This window comes from Vicugna pacos, chromosome 3 (genome assembly GCF_048564905.1).
Source record: "Vicugna pacos chromosome 3, VicPac4, whole genome shotgun sequence".
NCBI lineage: Eukaryota > Metazoa > Chordata > Mammalia > Artiodactyla > Camelidae > Vicugna > Vicugna pacos.
Window position 1 is genome coordinate 56,059,305 of NC_132989.1, and position 20,265 is coordinate 56,079,569.

The 20,265-nt window shown below is 36.1% G+C and overlaps 2 protein-coding genes across 5 annotated transcripts in view; one reads left to right on the top strand and one right to left on the bottom strand.

Annotated features, from left to right (window-relative positions):
* ARSK (arylsulfatase family member K) overlaps window positions 1-18,794 on the bottom strand; it is a 34,065-nt gene extending 15,271 nt beyond the window's left edge. The window contains exons 1-4 of one of the 3 annotated variants that reach the window (XM_072958391.1): window positions 18,709-18,794; window positions 13,369-13,498; window positions 8,646-8,805; window positions 706-988 (exon numbers count right to left, since the gene is read on the bottom strand). In XM_072958391.1, the coding sequence (XP_072814492.1) occupies window positions 706-988; window positions 8,646-8,805; window positions 13,369-13,438 (513 nt within the window). In that variant the 5' untranslated portion in view covers window positions 13,439-13,498; window positions 18,709-18,794. Of the gene's footprint in view, window positions 1-705; window positions 989-8,645; window positions 8,806-13,368; window positions 13,499-18,486 lie in introns of all 3 variants that reach the window. The other 2 variants (XM_006212945.4, XM_072958392.1) reach the window with 2 other exon arrangements.
* Window positions 18,795-18,885: 91 nt separating this feature from the next.
* Window positions 18,886-20,265, top strand: part of SKIC3 (SKI3 subunit of superkiller complex) — a 74,100-nt gene continuing 72,720 nt past the window's right edge. Inside the window, exon 1 of one of the 2 annotated variants that reach the window (XM_072958367.1) lies at window positions 18,886-18,939. In XM_072958367.1, coding sequence (XP_072814468.1) covers window positions 18,893-18,939 — 47 coding nt within the window. In that variant the 5' untranslated portion in view covers window positions 18,886-18,892. The remainder of the gene's footprint in view (window positions 18,940-20,265) is intronic. The other variant, XM_072958368.1, reaches the window with a different exon arrangement.

Consider the following 20,265-nt stretch of genomic DNA (forward strand, 5'->3'; position numbering starts at 1 on the left):
CTGAGAAGAATATCATGACATTCAAAATGCAAAGGATAATGTATTGGAAGGTGACCCAAATTTAGAAAGAAATGTGACAATCCGCCAAGACAGAGAGAAGATGCTTGCTCTGTATCTTAAGTTACACAGTGAGAAGGCAAGCACTGTTCAAACTACTCTTAATTTGTTTTTCTACAAAAAACCAAAACATTTTAATTCTCAGTGTTTCTAGTGTCTTCAATTACAGTGCATTAAATAAATCTTTGTTTTACTGTTTTGTCATTTCCTTATACATTTATAACCCCAAAGAAGAGTTTCTCATGTTTTGACAAATGTTTTTAGAGTCTTAGAAAAATGGTCATTTTCCCAATTGATTTTTAAGATCTCTTTGTATGATTTCAGCTTGCATTGTCATTTTTACGATCCTGAACCATGCAAAGTGAGGACTGCCTGCACTCCTCAGAGAATGTCTTTTAGTTTTTCTTTTTATAGACATACTATATGTAAATATATTCAACTTAGAAGTAGGTTCTGAGTTTTAACACATTTTATTTTTGTAAAATTGTCCCTTTAGTCTTTGTCAAGCAGTTGTTGGTCAAGTTTGATTGAACGAGAATATGCAATTTTCACATTTTTCTTTAAAAGTGATAATAAGCACTGAGCAAACAGTAATAACATACCGCTATAGTGCTAACTTCTCCTTTTGAGCACACACAGTGTACCTACCTTTTTAAGCCAATAAAGAGATGTGTGAAATGTGGAAGATCCAAAATTTTCTCCTGAAGATGGTGAAGGATACGGGTGTGGTAAATTTAATCCCAAGTATAGAACAAACGGTTGAGTGTAATTAATTCCTTCCTTTCTTAACCAGTTGACCGCTCTGTCTGTATTCTTCCAGTCCCTTTGCATTACTCTTACTTTCGTCTTTTTAGGGATAAGGTTAACCATAGGCCTGCCTTCTTGTCTGAGTAAGAAAGCAACATCTCTTGTCCAGGCTTCTACACGATTGCTGAGGGGGCAAAAATACAGGTATATTGTAAGGTATTTTAAAAGTTTAAAAAAAAATCTGTCAATGCATAAATATGAGATTAATATGGAAAACAATTTTTAGACTTCAGACAGACTGCACTAGATTTCATTAAGTTACTGAGCATTGCAAATTCAAAAACCAAGAAAACCGAAAAAACCCAAAAAACATAGCAAGGATCAAATATTCATCTATGTTGTTTTTTTAAAACTTAGATTATTTAGGTTACTTTTTCTCATAACAAGATATTCAGTAAAATAAAAAAATTTCAGATTCCTAGTATTTCTTGAATTTTCTAGCATTTTTTCTTTTTTTTCTATCAGAATAAGAGATAGTAGTTCTAACTAAAGACTGTAATTTCCTCCTATCACTAAATTTCTATATTTAATAATTCTTACCTCCCTTGTGTACCTCATGTGTTTTTTGAAGTCTCATGTTTTAAATTGTTTCCTGCTATATCTTTTCTCATTATAAGAACAATTTTAACTGTGATTTAAGCTATCTAAGCTAATAGTGATGCAAATTTCTTTTCCATTATAAACTAGATATATTTTCTTTAGCTAATTTAAAAGCTAAATGATCAATTAAATTTCTCTAAATATTTTATCTCACTACTTGATAAGTAAGTAGTAGTACTACTACTTTTTCTCAATCAATATGTATGTATTTTAGCTGGCATAATTGTTTAGGAAGCAGTCTTGTACATTTCTAGGATGCTTTTTTTATTAAGTTTTGGTTGAGGCAAACACCTCTGAAGTGCCCTATCAATGAAAAAAAGAGCTTAAAATATTCAGATATCAACATAGAAATAAGGAATATTTTATATTAAAACAATACTCCACATAAGGGAAATTTCAAAGCCACACAAAATGACCAATGGCTCATAGATGAGCTAAATATAACTTTTATCTGCCTTTGAAGACAGGCAAAGAAATTCAAGCACCATAATAAAAATATAATTTTTATAGTAGATATTCAATATAATTTGATAAAAAATGAAAACCAGAATTTGAGCAGAATTACATCTATCTAACAGATTCCAATTAGTTCTGTCCAGCAAATAGAAACCCCTGAAATAATAAGTTTTGTAAACTTTATCACACTATCAAAACAATCTAACAGTTTCTTAATCTTTTGTTTAAATCATTGCTGAACTCTCACTATATGTGGCTATTCTTAGAGTTACTGCAGAAGAGTGGAAAGTTTGGGGTTTATTACACCAGCAGTGTTTTTGTTATGTTAATAAGGTTATTTTGGGACCCCCAGCTAAGGATGGGGGCTGGTTGCCAGTCCCAACCAAGAGATTAGAGGGTTGAAACTTTTGGTCCCACCTCCTGAACTCTAGGGAGGGAGGATGATGGAGAGGCGATGGGGCTTGAGTTCAATCACCAGGGGTCAAAGATTTAGTCAATCTTGCCTGTATATAAAACACATACAGGAGAGGGCTGGGGAAGGGGAGGACAGTGGTGTGGGCTTGGAGTGGGCATGGAATCATCGCACCCTCTCCCCATGCATCTCTTCCATCTGGCTGTTCCTATGTCCTTTTATAATAATCTGGTAATGTAGTAGGTGAAGTTTTTCTCTGAGTTCTGTGAGCCACTGTAGCAAATTAATCATATTCAAGGAAGAGATCATGGGACCCTCTGATTTTATAATTGGTTGGTCAGAAGCATAGATGACAACGTGGATTTATGATTTGTGTCTGAAGTTTGGGGGAGGGGCAGTCTTGTAGGACTAAGCTCTTAACCTGTGGAATTGAGTTAAACTGTAGGACACCCAATTGGTGTCCAGAGAACTGGTAGTGTGTGGAAACTGCCCCACAGATTGGAATTGGGTGCAGAACTCTAACTGGTGATCAGAACCTTTAGCCGGCTTTGATTAATTCAGGTATAGACTGTTGTCCTGATTATACTCAATTGACCTTAACGATGCAGTCATAAGTGAGTTTAGAACATCTCAAGGAAAGACTTCTTGCCCTGAAAGATGGTTGTATTGAACTCACAGTACCATCTTTTCCACAGCAATTAATAAGTGTGATTTAATTTAATCTTTCTGGTCAGATTATGCCCCCTCCCTTTTTAATTTCCTTATTCTGTGTTCATGAGATTCTTTTAACCCAGGTTGGTCTCCGTAAAGATAAAAAGGCTTAAATCAAGTTAATTTTGGTCTAGTCTTATCATTATGGCTAATTTCAAACTTAGCTTTATTTTTTGCCCTCTTACTAAATAACATGTGATTGCCCTTCTATGTTAGTGGCATCTTTTTTTGCCTATTCATGAGTATGTGTGCTTTTGGCATGATTTTGATAACAGCTGGTATTCATGTAGAGGGTAATGAATGCTTTCAGCATTACTAGGGCAGCAGGGACAGGATTATGGCTGAAGGTAAATGTTCCAGCCCAAGCCTTCTGGGCCCTTGTTAAGCACAAGAAAGCAGTAGACACAGTAGACACAGTAGGCTGCTAACAGGAGCTGCTGTTCTCAGCTCAGAGAGTCCCTTTCCCCAGCCCAAAGTTCTCCTGGCTAGTAGCACTAATGAGGAAAACAGGGAAAGAGAATGTGAATATGTAACCTCATAACTGATGACAATTACTGTGACAGAAAGATAACTCTTAAAATTACACCCCTCTCTACTAACCAACCAACGTCTCCATTCCTTCTTAACCAGACCACACTGTTGCACCAGGAAATAATATCTTTTGACCATGTGCTTGAACTTACTTTGTCTTATTGTTCAAAGCGTTGTCTCTCCCTCCCTGCACCCCACCTCCCACCATTACTTGCTATAACCTCCTCCAAATATAAACTTCTAATTAATTGGTCACTGGATGTATTTTGAACAAATTTCTTTCCATTCCATTTCCTTGTACTTTGTCTGGAATATTAAGAGTATAGTTTCAATCAGGACAATTGAAAAGGGTATTATTAAGGAGGAGAAACCCAAACTACCTGTGGTTTAGATACTTTATAATTCAACTGGCTCCTCTCATTATAAATTTACCCTGTTACTTGCAAATAGGCATGAACACACAATGCGTAGTTTCCTATATGCCACCATTTCTCAAAGTGTGGCCCAGGGATCTCTGGGAGGTCCCCAAGAGGCTTTCAGTGGGTCCATGAGGTCAAAACTGTTGTCATACTAGTTTTTTCTTTTTTTTTTTTCTTTGCCTTTTTCACTCTCAGGCTCTCATGAGTATACAGTGGAGGAGAGCACTCTAATGTAGCCTCAGGTGGGAGCTCAGGCGTGGAGAACACCTTTGTCAAAGGAGGTTGTTTTCTATAAACTGAGAGAGGCTTCAATGTGTCATTTTGTGCTCCTCCAGTGGTCCAAGGTTTACTTTACCTCTTTGCAGAAATATAAGAGGGGCTTCTCGTTTCAAGAGATGTAGCAATAACCACATGTTTCTGATAAAGGTATTCACAATTGGTTACATGTTGTCCTACCTCCCTCTGTGGTCTTGTCCCTTATGTCTTTGCTGCTCCAAGAGTGGTCTACCGACCAGCAGCATCAGCATCACCTGGGAGCTTATTAAACATGCAGAATCTCAGGCCCCATTTCAGACCCACTGAATCAACAAGGGCATTTTAAAAGATGCCCAGGTGATCTGCATGCTTATTAAATCTTGAGATGCACTGCTCTACATAACAGTGTAAGACTTTTTATGCAAAAAACCCTCAGTTTTTAAATATGATAATCAAAATAGTTTCCATAGTAGCCCATGAATAGAAGAATTATTCTACCTTGGATCAATTCCAGAAAACAAATGCACTATCCAACAATCAGCAGTTTGATTAGTTCTTTTTAACAAAACCTCCTAATATAAATTGAAAATAAAACTATCCCATTACCAACTAATTATTATATAAATTTGTATATATGCCATTGCTGTGTGGGTTTTCTGGCCAATGTGCCAAATTCTACTGCTGCAGCATCGGATACAGCCAGTCCACAGGTGGCATAGGATTAATTTACACAGTAACAGTCACATCTGAAAAATATCACATGTTAAAATTGATGAGAACATAGTTTTCTTCCAAATGAATTAGGAACCTAGACTTAAACCTTCAGTTTGCTAAGATTCCAAAGATAATAACCTATCTCAGAATTTAAAGAGTTCCATGGAGATTGAGCTGTTTCTGTGTGTCACACACATACTCATTGTTCTTGATGGGATTTTAACAGCTAAATGTGTCTCCGGTAAGTCTCCTGCATGGAAAAATTACAATTCTGAATCACACCCTTGCAAATTTCACTATCAGCATAACAAATTTGCTAAGAGAAAATAGAATCCATATTCATTCCCATTAAATGTTCTTCTCAAAATTGTGAGAAACACACATATCATTTTTTAAGGGATTCACAAGGCTGTCATCCCTTCATATATGATTACTTACAAAAAGAGTCTGTTTTAGTTGAATGAATAATACCAACTCTGGCAATTCAGGTTGGAACATCACTTTTCAATATATATTATTTAAATGCTCAATATATGCATGTTTTCCAATTGATCAAGTGTATGAATTCCAACCATTTTCTATTTTTAGTGAAATAATAGTAGCTGGTGCTCCTTAATCTTTTTCATAGAGCTATTCATAAATATGATAAAAATCATGGATTTTTTGCCACTAAACAATAATGTTAAAACTATATAATAATACTTATATAATATAATTTAATAATAAATAATATTGATATTATGCATTTTATCTTATAATGAAATAATAATATATTAATAATTATACTATTATATAGGTATTCTGTTATATATTTTATATTTTATGGTATTTATTATAAATATATTTATGCAACTATATATTGTTATCAAATTATATAATAGTAGATAAATTTCAAACGAAAGTTTTGTTTTGGGTGAGTGTTGGGGGGTACTCAGGGATTTCGTGGACTTCAGATTGTGAACTCCTACCTAGCCATTTTGTAGTCTGCTAGTGAGTTCATCACTGTGGGAGAAACATTATTTATAACTCTGAATTCCTAGGTGACAGTGACTATAGCCTTTAACAGAATATTTCCTGCAGTTTGGGCTTACTTAAATAAAGGCAGCCTTTGGGATTACATTTAAAATGTAAGAAAAAATCTTCTCCTTTTTTGATGTCAAAGTAGTGAGTGTGATCTAAACCATTAGAGTTATAATCATAGCCAAACTATTTTATCACAATTGCTTTTTCCACAAAGTAGCAAATGGTCCTTTATTCTAAGAAGGGTTCTCTGCCTGAGTGGATATGAGGTGGTAGTATCATTTTAGTAGCTAAGGAAGTCACCTTGAGTTCCAGCCCAGCCCCTCCCACCTCTTCTTTCTGCTCCGTTAGCTGAGTCGAGTGAAGGAAGAGCATTCTGCACAAAAGGACTAGCTTGTGCAGTGGTCCGGAGGGATTAAAAGGCATGTTAAAGAAATTAAAGGTAGATCAAGTACATATTGAAGGAGAGAGTGGTACAAAATAAGACTGGAGGTAGGCAGGGGCTAGGTTTTGTAGCATCTTATAAACCATGTTGTGGATTTGGGATTTTAGCCTACCTGCAGAATGATTTTAAGCAGGTAAGTCATTTGACCAGATGTATATTTTAAAAAAGATGACTCTGGCTGCCTATGGAAAATAGTTCAGATAGAAGAAAATAAGTTATAAGGTCATTTCAATAGATTAGGCAAGAGATGACGGTAGGTTGGTGATGATGATAAGTGAATAAACTGGAGAAATATTTTAAAAGTAGAACTGACAACATTTGGTGATACATTAGATGGGTGGGGAAGAGATGTCAGGATCACTTCAGTGTTTTCAGTATTGATATCTTTTAGCTTTTGGAAGACAGAAAGGGAAAGAGATTTAACATTAACAAGAAGAGCAAGACTAATACTCAGATTATTCTAGATTTCATATTAATATGTATCTGTTTACTCCAAATGCACTGTATTAGTTTCCTAGAACTGCTGTAATAAATTACCATAAACTGGGTGGCTTAAAACAACAAATTTATTCTCTCATGGTTCTAGAGGCTAGAAACTAGAGATCACAGTATCAGCAAGGCCATGCTCCCTCTGATGGCTCTAGAGAAGAATTCTTTCTGCCTTCTTCCTAGCTTCCGGTAACTCCCAGCAGTCTTTGCCATTTTTTGGCTTGTAGCTGTGATCACTCCAACCTCTGCTTCTGTCTTCACACTGCCTTCTCTCTGTGTCCATGTCCATTCCTCTTCTAGTAATCCCTGACACTAGTCAAGGGTTAGGGCTCGCTCTAAATCTAGGATGATTCCATCTTGAACCCTTAGCTAATTACATCAGCAAACAGGATAATTCCAAGTAAGGTCATATTTGTAAGTTCCAGGTGGACATGAAGTTTTGGGGAACACTGTTCATCTCAATATAGTGAACTTTATTTTTAATGAATTAGTTTTCTGGTTCTTACTATAATCATTAGCATCATCATAATCACTATTATCATTACCATAACCCTCAATTAGCACCTGTTAAGCAAGAGGTACTGCTCTAAGATCTTAATATGTATTTGTGTCAGGGGTCACAAGTATTGGGAGACCCCAAGATCACACCCAAGTTCACTAGAAGGACTCCTGGGATGCAGCACAAAGTTGTACCCATAGTTATGATTGGTTACAGTGAAAGGACACAAAGCAAAATCAGCAAAAGGAAAAAGTACTTAAGGTGAGTCCACAGGAAACCAGATATGAGTTTCCAAGTGAGTCACAAAGGACACACTTAATCTGTCCAGCATCAAACTATGACAATATATGTGAAGTGTTGTTTACCAGAGAATCTTATTAGAAATTCAGTACCCAAGTTGTTAATGGGGGCTAATCATGTAGGTACCCTCTGCCTAGCAAATACTAAAAGCCAGTCCCAGAAGGAAAGCAGTTGTTTAGCATGAACCACGTTGTACAAATACTCTAGGTACATCCTGAGTCACTTTTATCAGTTAGGGAATAAAGGGAACACTCCTAAAATTCAAGTTCCCAGTGTCAGCCAAGGACCAACCTTGAAAGCAAACCTTTCTAAGGATAGCGGTCTCAAACCTGCTATGTTAGCTCTTTTCTGCACATATTCTTTTTGTTTAATCTTCTCAACAAAGAATTTAAAGTTCAGTTAGTTTAGGTAATGTTCCCAAGATTATACTTATACACGTTAGTAGTACACAGAGAAACTAGGATTCAAAAGTAGGCAATCTGATTCTTGATCTCTACTTTTATCCACTATGCTTGGTTGCCTAACTTTTGAGGACTTTTTTTTCCTTTCAAAAAAAGGAAAAAAAAGTTACAATAGACTCACATTGGCAAGAACTAACAAAAGCAATTAGCAAGAAGATTATAGTCTTTAGAACAAATTGTAAAGTCAGTTAAACAGTAGCCATTATATAAAAAAACTAAATCAAAATAAATCATGGGCTAAACAATTTTATAGACCTTTAATGTTTAAGAGGAACAAAATTACCAGCACAGTAGTAATTTTAATATTTTAAGAAGATTAAAGAAAGCTAAAGATTGAGCCAAAATAACACAATTGAGGGATTAAGAGATTTACTTTTACCTGTGTGGAGAAATAAACAATCAAAAGGAGTACATGTATGTATTATAGCAGAGGGCTGCCTATTAGAATTCTTGTTATTTTCTTTTTTACCTGATGGAGTGATGTCCTGAGGTATAGTCCAGTTTTCCAAATTTTTGTGTTCGGTAGCCATACTTCTCCATGACATCCATCCATGTTGTATAATTTGGATCTAGGCCCTTAAAGTTATTCCAGGATTCTGTTAAGTGAGTGAAAAGGCCACTCCACATTGCTGGGGGAAAACAATGAGGTTAGCGTAAAGCTTAAATATTTGTTTTAATGACTACGACAGTTACACTCACAGAAGAGTCTACTAGTTTACAGCTCACATTCTGCAATAAGATATGTGCATTAGGTTTTTAATCTAACATTTTTGATGGTTACATCATTTTATCAAGGGAAAAACTGAAATGAGTTACTATTTCCATTTTACAGGTGAGTCTCTAAGGCTTACGGTTAAGTTATTTAAAGTAAATACAGATGGAATTGAATATAAACCCTGTCTGACTTGAGTCTTCTTTCAATGATAAAGATAATGATTTAGTATTTCTGGTTAATTTTCCAAGTTGGTCAAATGAAGTACAGCCCTTATGTTCCAAAAATCCTCAAGGATTTTCATTATTTCTTGTCCTTGTACTGGCTTGCCACACACACACACACACATACACACACAACCCCCCCAAGCCCCCCAAAACAGAACAAAACAAAACTTAAGTGTACTATGTCTTCTCTCCCATATTCTACAGCTATGATTGTTTATTCAGTAAATTTTTCTTCAATATTAACAGACCTAAAGGGAGAAATAGACAGCAGTACAATAACACTAGAGGACTTCAATATCCTATTTTGAACAGTAGATAGATTTCCAGACAGAAAATAAGAAAACACTGGACCAAACTTCATGTTAGACCAGATAGACTTAACAGGCATTTTCAGAACATTCCATCCAAAAGCAGCAGACTGTACAGTTTTCTCAAGTGCATATGGAACATTCTCCAGGAAGATCATATGTTAGGCCACAAAACAAGTCTTAATAAATGTAAGATGATTGCAATTATTTCAAGCATCTTTTCGAACCACAATGATATGAAACTAGAAATCAATCACTAGAAGAAAACTGGAAAATTCAGAAATTTGTAGAGATTAAATAACATTAAATAACACAATGGGCCAAAGAAGAAATAAAAAAGAAAATCAAAAAATATCTTGAGACAAGTGAAAATGGAAATACAATATATCAAAACAAATGTCATGCAGAAAAAGCAGTTCTAAGAGAGAAGTTAATAGCTATAAATGGCTACATTAAGAAAAAAGAAATAGCTCAAAAAACAACCTAACTTTACATCTGGAGGAACTAGAGAAAAGAAGAACAAAGTCCAAAGTTAGTAGAAGAAAGGAAATAAAAAAGATCAGAGTGGGAATAAATGAAGTAGAGACTAAAAAGACAACAGAAGACATCAATAAAACTAAGAGTTGTTTTTTAAATAATAAAATGGACAAATTCTTGGCTAGACTTTCCAAGAAAAAAAGAGAGGACTCAAATAAAGTTAGAAATTGAAGAGGAGATGTTACAACTGATACCACAGAAACTTAAAGGATGATAAGAGACTACTATGAACAATTACACCAACAAACTGGACAAATGGATAAATACCTAGAAATACAACCTACCAAGATTGAATCTTGAAGAAATAGAAAGTTTGAACAGACCAATTATTAGTAAGGAGATTGGATCAGTAGTCAGAAATCTCACAAAAAGAAATATCCATGACCAGATGGCTTCACTTGTGAATTCTATCAGACATTTAAAGCAGAATTAAAACCAATCCTTCTCAATCTCTTGCAAAAAATAGAAGATGAGGAAACACTTCCAAAGTCATTTTATGAGGTCAACATTACCCTGATACCAAAATGAGACAAGGACATTACAAGAAAAAAAATTACAGGCCAAGATCCTTGATAAGCATAGATAGAAAAACTCTCAACAAAATATTAGTAGACTTAATTTAACAATACACTGAAAGAATCATACATCATGATCAATTGAGACTTATTCCAGGGATGCAAAGATGGTTCAGGATCTGCATATCAGTCCATGTGATATACCACATTAGCAAAATGAAGGACAAAAATATATGATCATCTCAATAGATACAGAAAAAGCATTTGACAAAATTTAACATCCATTCATAATAAAAACTCTTGACAAACTGGGTATAGAAGTAATATATACAAGTCTACAGCTAATATCATGGTCAATCGTAAAAAGCTAAAAGCTTTTCCTCTAAGATCAGCAACAAGACAAGGGTGCCCACTCTCACCACTCTTATTCAATATACTAATAGAAGTCCTAGCCTGAGTAGTAGGCAAGAAAAAGAAATAAAAGGCATCCAAATCAGAAAAGAAGAAGTAAAATTGTCCCAATTTGCAGAGACATGGTATTATATATAGAACATCATAAAGATGTCACCAAAAAGCTGTTCAAACTAATCAATACATTCAGTTAAGTTGCAGGATATAAAATCAATATACAAAAATGAGCGGCATTTCTATATACTAAAGATGAACTATCAGAAAAAGGAATTACCAAAAAGTCTACAATTGCATCAAAAAGGGTAAAATACCTAGGAATAAATTTAACCAGGAAGGTGAAAGATCTGTACACTAAAAATTTTAGGACACTGATGACAGAAATTGAAGAAGACACAAGTAAATGAAAAATAGAAAGCAAAGATGGGGAACTAGTCAGTGGCAGAGATCTGATTACTTAGGTGTAGTAATCTAGAATGTTGACTGAGACTCAGTGAAATATGTAATGAAGAGATACTGCATCTTAGTGTATTTGCTGTGTCTTGTCTGATTTGGCACCTTGTCTGCCTGTGTGCCTCTATACCTCAGTAGAAGCCTCCCTTCAGGGAGCCTCCTCTGGCTTGTTCAGATGGAGTTTGGAGTCAGGTACTTTTTTCACCTCAGAACTCCATACCTGTTTTCACTACACTGTTATAATTATTTCCCTAAAAGTCTGTTTCAAATTATGAAAACCTGGTCATCAGGAAGATAGCAGGTCCTTTTTGATTGCTGGTTGAAGATGGCGTTTATCATTTGTTCAGCAGTTATGTTGGTGTTGGGGTCACAAAAGTTAACAAGGCCCCAGTGTTTGGAACTTAGCTTCAGTAGTTACCTCACTGTTGTTGGTTTTTTGGGAGGTGCCATTATGGGATAGGATAGAGCTTGTGCTGTATCATTGGTGAGATTGCTGGCAGTGTTATGTGGATGCATGTAAGCCTAATTTGACTGTTCAACTCATGGGACTGTTCTTGTTTTCTCTAGAATATTTTGTATACCTTAAACTAATACAATTTTATATGTCAGTTATACCTCAGTAAAACTAGAAAAAGTCCTTTTCCATTTCCCTTTTCTGTGTATACACATAGTAGGACTGAATCCTTTTCTCATCTAACAAAATGCTTTCTTATGACAAGTGGAAAGGGGGGTTACCTGAGTTTGAATCCCAATGATGCTAGTCACTGAGTGACATTTGATAAGTTATTTAACCTTTCAGTACTTTAGTTTTCAACTGCAAAATGGGGATAAGAACAGTATCTACTTTATAGCAATACGAGGATTACATAAATAAAGACACTTAGAATACTGCCAGGTACACAGTAAGAAAGCAATAAATGCTAGTTTGTATTACTATTATTCCTTCTCTTTGTTCAAACTCTACAAAATATGCCTCTTTCAGGAATAGTATCACCTAACATTTTTGAAAGCTTTTGGGTTCATTGAGCACTTTTAAATTCATTATTTCATTTGATACTGGGAAAACCCTGTGAGGAACACAGCACATATAGCATTCTATAGATAAGGAAACTGAGGGACTTGCTTGACATGGTCCATTGAGTCATCACCTCACCCTAGTCCACTGCTTATTCCACTTGCTCGATAAAGAATAAAAAATTACGAGAAGTGTTTTTTTTTTAAATATACCTGGTCTTGATCACTGAAATATCACTTACAGTAGAAGTTAGGTTTCCTTTAATTATTGGTGATTATACAGTTAATGGTGCTGAAAATGTTGGTGAAAGAACTTGAGATTCAAATCACAGAGAATATGATGTGAGGAACTGATGGATAAAAGAAAATTGTTGGGTGCTATTTATGGGTTCCAAAGCAAACAATCATAAATTAGAGGAAAAAGCAAACTGTCGAAGAACAGAATTTATAAAAATGTCAGTTTTCTCCCTATTTTTCAGTTAGTCGTGGCTTAATATTATGGACATTTTGCCACTAAAACTATGCCTATAATAAACGTGAACAATTGGATTTGGGATAGAAGTAAATTGAGACTGAAGAGAGAGAGAGAAGGTATGTAATCTGAAATAATACAGAAAAATCCAGAAACCTGATGTATGAGAAGTTCTAATTATTTTGCGATATACTCTGAAGTCCCCTCCCAACTCCCTGTCTCTTACTGAAAAATTTCCTTGGAAATAGAACTCTTCTTGGAAATATGAGCATTTCCTAATTTGCCTGGATAGTCAAAAGATTCTTAGTCACCCATCATAAGGAAATGAAACAGTAACACATGAACTAAACACCATTTTAAGTGATAAAATTGCTACTCTTAAACTCTAGTACTCAATACAAACTAACAACACACACTACATATATTAAAATCTTTTTTATTAGACGCCAAATATGACTTACTATGCTACATGGGAGTATAATCTTTTAAACTGTGAAAACATTTTCCACGTGGGGCTACTTCCAATAATATTAAGCATGTTCATACCTGCGCGTGATGGGCAACAAATTGGAGAGTTTGTATAGGCATTCAGAAAGGATGTGCCATGTGCTTTCATGAAGTTGATAAAAGGGAGTTTCACTACCTGACTTCCTGGATAAAATGTTAGTCTTCCATCCTGGAATAAAGAAATTTAATTAACATTGACTATATCACAAAAGAAGAAAATAATTTCCTTTGATTTTAACCACAAAAGACTTCAGTATGATCCTAAGAATCCTTGAAAGTGAAAAAGTATAGAAAGTGTTATTAGTCTCTGGTTCATAATATTGCGAATTCAATGTAGTGTGACACTTGGATTCATTTCAATATAGTAAATAAATGAAAGGATCTCCTGGAAAGTTCCTTTTGGGGGATGATGGACTGATCGAACCAATGTTTACTGAGTATTTGGTATCTGCAGGCACATGTGAAAGATCTGAGATAAAATGGTGAATAAAAACGGAATCCCTGGCCTCATGAAATTTACAGCCTCATTGCAGAGGCAAAAAAAAAAATCCTGATAAATGAACAATGGATAATTACAGCTTACTGGATATGTGCTTTGAAAAAAACCTAAGATACAGAATAACAAGGGACATCTACTTTGATAGAGTGAACAGGGAAGGTTTCTCTTGGAAATGAGACCTAAAGAATGAGAAGGTTCCAGGCAAGCAAATAATTTAAGGGAGATACAAAGTTAGAGATACTTGCAGGACATAAGTGGAGATAACAGTTAGGCAGCTAGATAAATGAGCCTGAAGATCAGAAGAGATGTTTGGGTTGGAGATATGCATTTTGGAATTGAATTAGAAATTGAAGAACTCTCCTTGTGAAAGAACAGAAAGAGAAAAGAGAATGGTCTAGTCCTGGAGTTACAGCTATTATATGTGTTCAATGTAATTGTAAATAAAGTACAGTTTAAAAATTGAGCCAATCCCAAATGCGGGATATACATAAACCTTTGAGATGTCTGAGATTTCCAAATGGATATACAAAGTAGGCTGCTGAATACAGAGAGGAATCTGGAGCTCAGGGAAGTCTATCCTGGTGAAATAAGTGTTTAACATATTCATGATATCAAAAACTGTAAGATTGAATGAAACCATTTAGGGAGACAGTAAAAAGAGAGGGCATTTAAAAAATAAAAAGAGGCCCACTAATTGGCTTTATGTATAAAAGTGACCAAAATGACACCAAGTGCCTTAATTCCTGCATTCTGCTATTATTCTAGACTCTCATTGGTCCAGGCATTTTCCTCTTGGGCTGGATGAGCCTTTGGGTAGATATGGTTCTGTGATCTGGATTGCTCCTTCTAGAACCATGACTTGGTAGTCAGTTCCTCATCCTTCTGGGACAGGGAAAACGAGTGAAATTTCGAGACATCATTCTGATGAAAGAATGTTAACAGTAACTTTAACTGTCTGATCTATTATCACAGCAAAACTGTTCGGAGGATTCTTCTCAGATCTGTCCATCAGACTGAATGAGATCCTCGCTAGATTCTGTGGTATACAGCTTGAGCCCACCTCCCACTCCTGAAACCTCACCAAAACTATAAATAGTGCAGATGCAGGGGTGGAAGAGGGGAGGCAGAGATGCTTATGCCCCTTAAGACCTAGGCAGAGGTGCTTATTTTCTCTTTTCAAAACTGGGTTTATTAAGATATAATTCAGATATCATACAACTAACCCATTTAATGTGTACAATTCAATGGTTTTCAGTATATTCAGAGAGTTGTGCAACCATCACCACAATCGATTTTAGAACATTCTCATCCTCTCCCAAAGAAACCTTGTATTCCTTAGCCATCACTCACTGCTCCTCCCATTCCCCCAGACCCTAGGCAATTGCTGATCTTTCTGTCTCTACTTTCTGTCTCTATATATTTGCTTTCTCTGGACATTTCTTTTAAATGGACTTATATAACATGTGGTCCTTTGTGAGTAGCTAGCTCCTCTCACTTAGCATAATGACTTCTAGGTTCATAATACATTTCAGCATGTATCAGTACTGCATTTATTTTTATTGTTGAATAATATTACTGAATTTTATTTATCCATGTATCAGTTGATGGATATTTGGGTTGTTTCCACTTTTTGTTTTTTTGGCAGTATTAACATTCATGTACAAGTTTTTGTGTGGCCACAGGTTTTCATTTCTCTTGGATACATACCTCAAAGTGAAATTGCTGGATCATATGGTAACTCATGTTTAACATTTCAGGAATTGCTAAGCTGTTTTCCAAAGTGGCTGCACCATTTTACATTCCCTTGAGTAGTGTATAAGTGTTGCAATTCTCCTATATTCTTGCTGACTCTAGTTATTGTGTCTCTTTTATTATAGCCATCTTAGTGGGTGTGAACTGGTGTCTCATTGTGGTTTTGATTTGCATTTCCCTAATGATGAATGATGTTGAGTATCTTTTCATGTGCTTATTGGCCATTTATGTATCTTCTTTGAAGAACCATCTATTCAGATCTCTTGCCCATTTTTTAAATTGCCTAATCCAAGGTCACAAAGATTTGTACCTATGTTTTCTTCTAAGAATTATATAGTTTTAGCTTTTATGTTTGATGTATTGATTCATTTTGTTACTTTTTGAAAATGGTGTGAGGCATTTTGCATATGGATAGTCAGTTTTCCCAGTGCTATTTGTTGAAAAGTCTATTCTTCCCTATTAAATGGTCTTTGCACCCTTATTGAAAAATCATTGACTATAAATGTGAGTTTATTTCTCTACTTTTAATTCTATTCCACTGATTTCTGTCTGTCTGTACCTACGCCAGTAACACACTTTCTTGATTACTGTAGTTTGTGGTAACTTTCAAAATTAGGAAGTGCAAGTCCTCCAATTTTGTTCTTCTTTTACAAGATTTTCTTGGGTATTCTGGGTCCCTTGAATTTCCATATTAATTTTAGGATGGGTTTTTCTACTTCTGCAAAACCGTCATAGGGATTTTTATAGAGATTGCATTGAATCTGTAGATCAATTTGGTGATTATTACTATATTAACAATATTAAATCTGATTCATAAGTGTAAATTATTTATTTAGATGTTCTTTAATTTCTTTCAACAATGTTTTGGAGTTTTCAGAGTATAAGAATTGAACTTCGTTGGTTAGATTTATTCCTACGTATTTCATTTTTTGATGCTATTTTAAATAGAATTGTTCATTTTACTTTCCATTTTTTCAGTAAACAAATGTATAAAAATACAACTGCTTTTTGTGATCTTTTATCCTACAGCCTTGCTAGACTAACTTACTAGTTCTAAAAGTTTTGTAGTGGATTCCCTACAATTTTCTTTATATAAAATTATGTTATCTGCAAATAGAGATACTTTTACTTTTTCCTTTCCAACCTAGGTGACTTTTATTTCATTTTCTTGTCTAATTCTCTGGCAAGAACCTCCAGCACAACTGCTGGACAGACACAGTGAGATCAGATAGCCCTGTCTTGTTCCTGATCTGTAGGAGAAAACATTCAGTCCTTTATTGTTAAGCATAACATTAGCTCTGGCTTTTTTGCAGATGTTCTTTATCAGTTTGAAGAAATTCTCTTCTATTTCTACTTTGCTGAGTGCTTTTATCATGAACGGTTACTGAATTCTGTTAAATGTTCTTTTTGCATCTATTGAAATGATCATGTATTTTTTGCCCTTTATTTAATGGATGTGTGGTGTATCACATCGGCTGATTTTCAAATATTAAGCCCAGCTTACATTTGAGGGTAAATCACACTTAGTTATGGTGTATAATCCTTTTTATATATTACTGAATTTGATTTGCTAGTTATTTTTTCAGGATCTGTACCTCTATATCTATAAGAGATATTAGTCTGCATAGAATATTTATGTATTTATATACACAAATATATAAAATATGTGTTCATACCATACCAAAAAAATAAACCAAATATTTCAGTCATCTTTGGAAGTTTCTAGGAGTTGTGATGCAGCACCCAGATTCTCTTTTAGGAATGAAAGTTGCCTCTGCTGAAGAGTTGCCTTGCCCAAGGTGACGCCCCATCCTGGGAACTTTCCACAAATAATGGCCATCCAACATGAGGGTACAAAGGCCTGGCCCCTTCATCCCAAGTGTAAACAGTTCTGAAGCATCATTCCAATTTGACAACTACCTATAAGACCAGCTGAGGCCTCCAATGAGATAATGACAAAACTTGACTTCTCTCTGCAAAATCCTGCTTCCTTCCTTTCCCTTTGATCTCAGGAGCACTCCCTAATAAACCTCTTTCTTGTTACTCTCCAATATTGCCTGGTCTCTAAGTTTAGTTAATCATAAAGATTACTTTAAGTAATATTCTTAACAAATCTATGGGTATTTCCAGATTATGTAATTTTAATCATCATTGGGTTAATCTATGAGGAAGACAATACAACATAATGATTAAAAGCACTCTTTGGTGCCAGACATGCTTAACACCAACAATCTGTGTGACCACAGTAACATCCAGTCATAATAAGTTAATATTATAATTAGTATCCAAACATTCATTCAAGCAGTAGTTTTAATATTATGGATAATACTAAAAGTATCAGGTAATGTTGATAGTAGTATTCTGTTTAGTTTTTGGCTTGGGAAAGTTCCAAAAACTGTTCAAATTTGAGATTAAACACGAACACACATAGACACAGTTTATCTGGAATATGGGCAAGTTGATCAAATTATACTAACTAACGAATATAAATCAGCACTAACAGGATTATCAGATACCCTGGTAATAAAAAGAACAGTGACCAATAGAAAGCTAATAGGCTTTTATATTGATACACAATGTTATTTTACCCCCACAATCGAATCGACTGAAAGTTTATTAGTAAGATAATTTAGTTGGGCGAGGCCAGCAATTAAAGTAAATGTGCAAAGACACTAATCGGAGTGCACCTTACTAAAGTATTGTTTTAAGTGTGTTATATGCGTTTCTACGTGGTGTACGTATGTGTGTACGGGGCCTCAAGACAAATTACAATTCTTACTTTGCATCGGGGTAAAGCTTGTTTGAAAGCTCAGATTCTGCTCCCCAAAGCCTGCAGCACAGGAAGGGCTGAGGGCCGGTCGCGAGTGTGTAGCGGGGCATCCCCTCCCCTGCCTTTCGATACTTACGAAGGAATCGCTCACGACTAGCACCACGTTAGGCGCATCTGGCCAAGCTCCCCGCCTCTGCCCACCTGCCCCAGGAGCTGGTGCTGCCAGCGCCGAGGTTGCGACCACCGACACCCACAGCAGCAGCATCACCGGGATCCTTTCTGAGAGCCGGGCCGCTAGGCCCGCCCCCTCCCTCTAGGAACACCCTCCGGAGAAGAGAAGGGCGGGGATCGCACACACCGCAGTTTGGTTTCCTCAAAGCTCTTCACCCATGGAACTACAACTCCCATTAGGCTCGGAGTGCGCACATGCGCACAGGAGGAATTCCTCTTCCTCAGCTCACAGTTAAGACCTTTTAATCAAATACCGAGCAAACTAAAACCCAGCTGCTTCCAGTCACGTGAGCGATGCCTGGGAAGTGCGCATGCGCTCTGAAGCCAGACTTGGCGTTTGTAGAAGCATCTGTCCCAGGTGGGTGTTGGTCGCTGTCGCTTTTGCAGAAGTTGGAGCCGTTGTCATTTGAAATGGTACCTAGAGAGAGAAAGGGTCAGGGGCCGAGGCTGCTCGTTTTGCGCCAAGCAAGCGTGGCTGAGTGTTGGGGGAGTCCGTGAACTTGGCGATGATGAGGTGGCAGGGCGATTGTCGCTAAGTTGGATCGGGCTTTTCTTTGTAGGGCCTCCGGACCGCCTAAGGTGCGATGTGGATACTGTGTGGCCTCGCAAATACTTAACCCCCAGGGATATTTCTAGCCTGCCTTACCTTATTCCCCGCCTTGTCCGTGCAGTAAAGATTTATTGTGCTTCGGTTGAGTGAGGAGCGGGGCCTAGTAAGAAAAGTTTCACCTTCTAGGTGGGAATAAGCTTAGGTGCACCTTGCCGCCAGAGTGCAAAGGAGAGGCTGAGCGGGCTCTCACAGGAAGAAATGTTGGGCTGTGTGACGTGTTCTGTTAACTGACGTGGGTTCAGAATACCATTGTTTTGCTGCAATGGTTTTGAAAAATCACTGATCCTCTTGACTGTTGAACTCCTTTAGAGAAATCTGGAAGGAGCAGATTTCTGTGCCAGAGCCAAATTCTTGATTTCATTATCATGGTTTCAGGTATGTAATTTGTGCATCACATTAGTCGTTTTAGTATTTTGACAGGAAAAGGAGGATTTGTATTTATTTACATAAAATCAACTTTAAATACTGATACCTGACGGGTTTTTTTGCGTAATATAATTGTAATAAGGGACAGACCTTATTTATTTAATACTCGCATGGGACTTACTATGTGCTGAGCATTATACTAAGCATTTATTGAGCACCTACCGTGTGTCAGGTACTTACATGGAATATTTTCTGTAATCCTCACTTTCACCGTTTTTCAAATAGGAAAACTGAGGGTTAGACAGGTTAAATGACTTGTCCAAGGTTACACAGGAAGTCAGTCTGAGTATGACTTTAATTTGAGCCCTAACTCATTGCAATGCTCTGTCTCTGATAAACTGCAAAATGTCATGGCATTCTAGTGAACCTAATCTCTATTAGAGAAGAAGCAAAGTGAATCAGGCAGCATGCTAAAGATCTATGGGAGCATACAAGTATATAAGCAATAGTCCCTGACCACAAGGAACTTACACTCTAGGGAAAAGAAGTGAAGTAATAGTACAGACTGAAAGGTAATACACAGGCTCCCTCATGAACAGGATATGTTTCAAATATCTGTGCTGAGTTAATTTGGAATGTAGAACACACTTGACCATAGAAACAATGTTGACTGACATTGAGATTTATGAAAAATATATTTAATTTCAT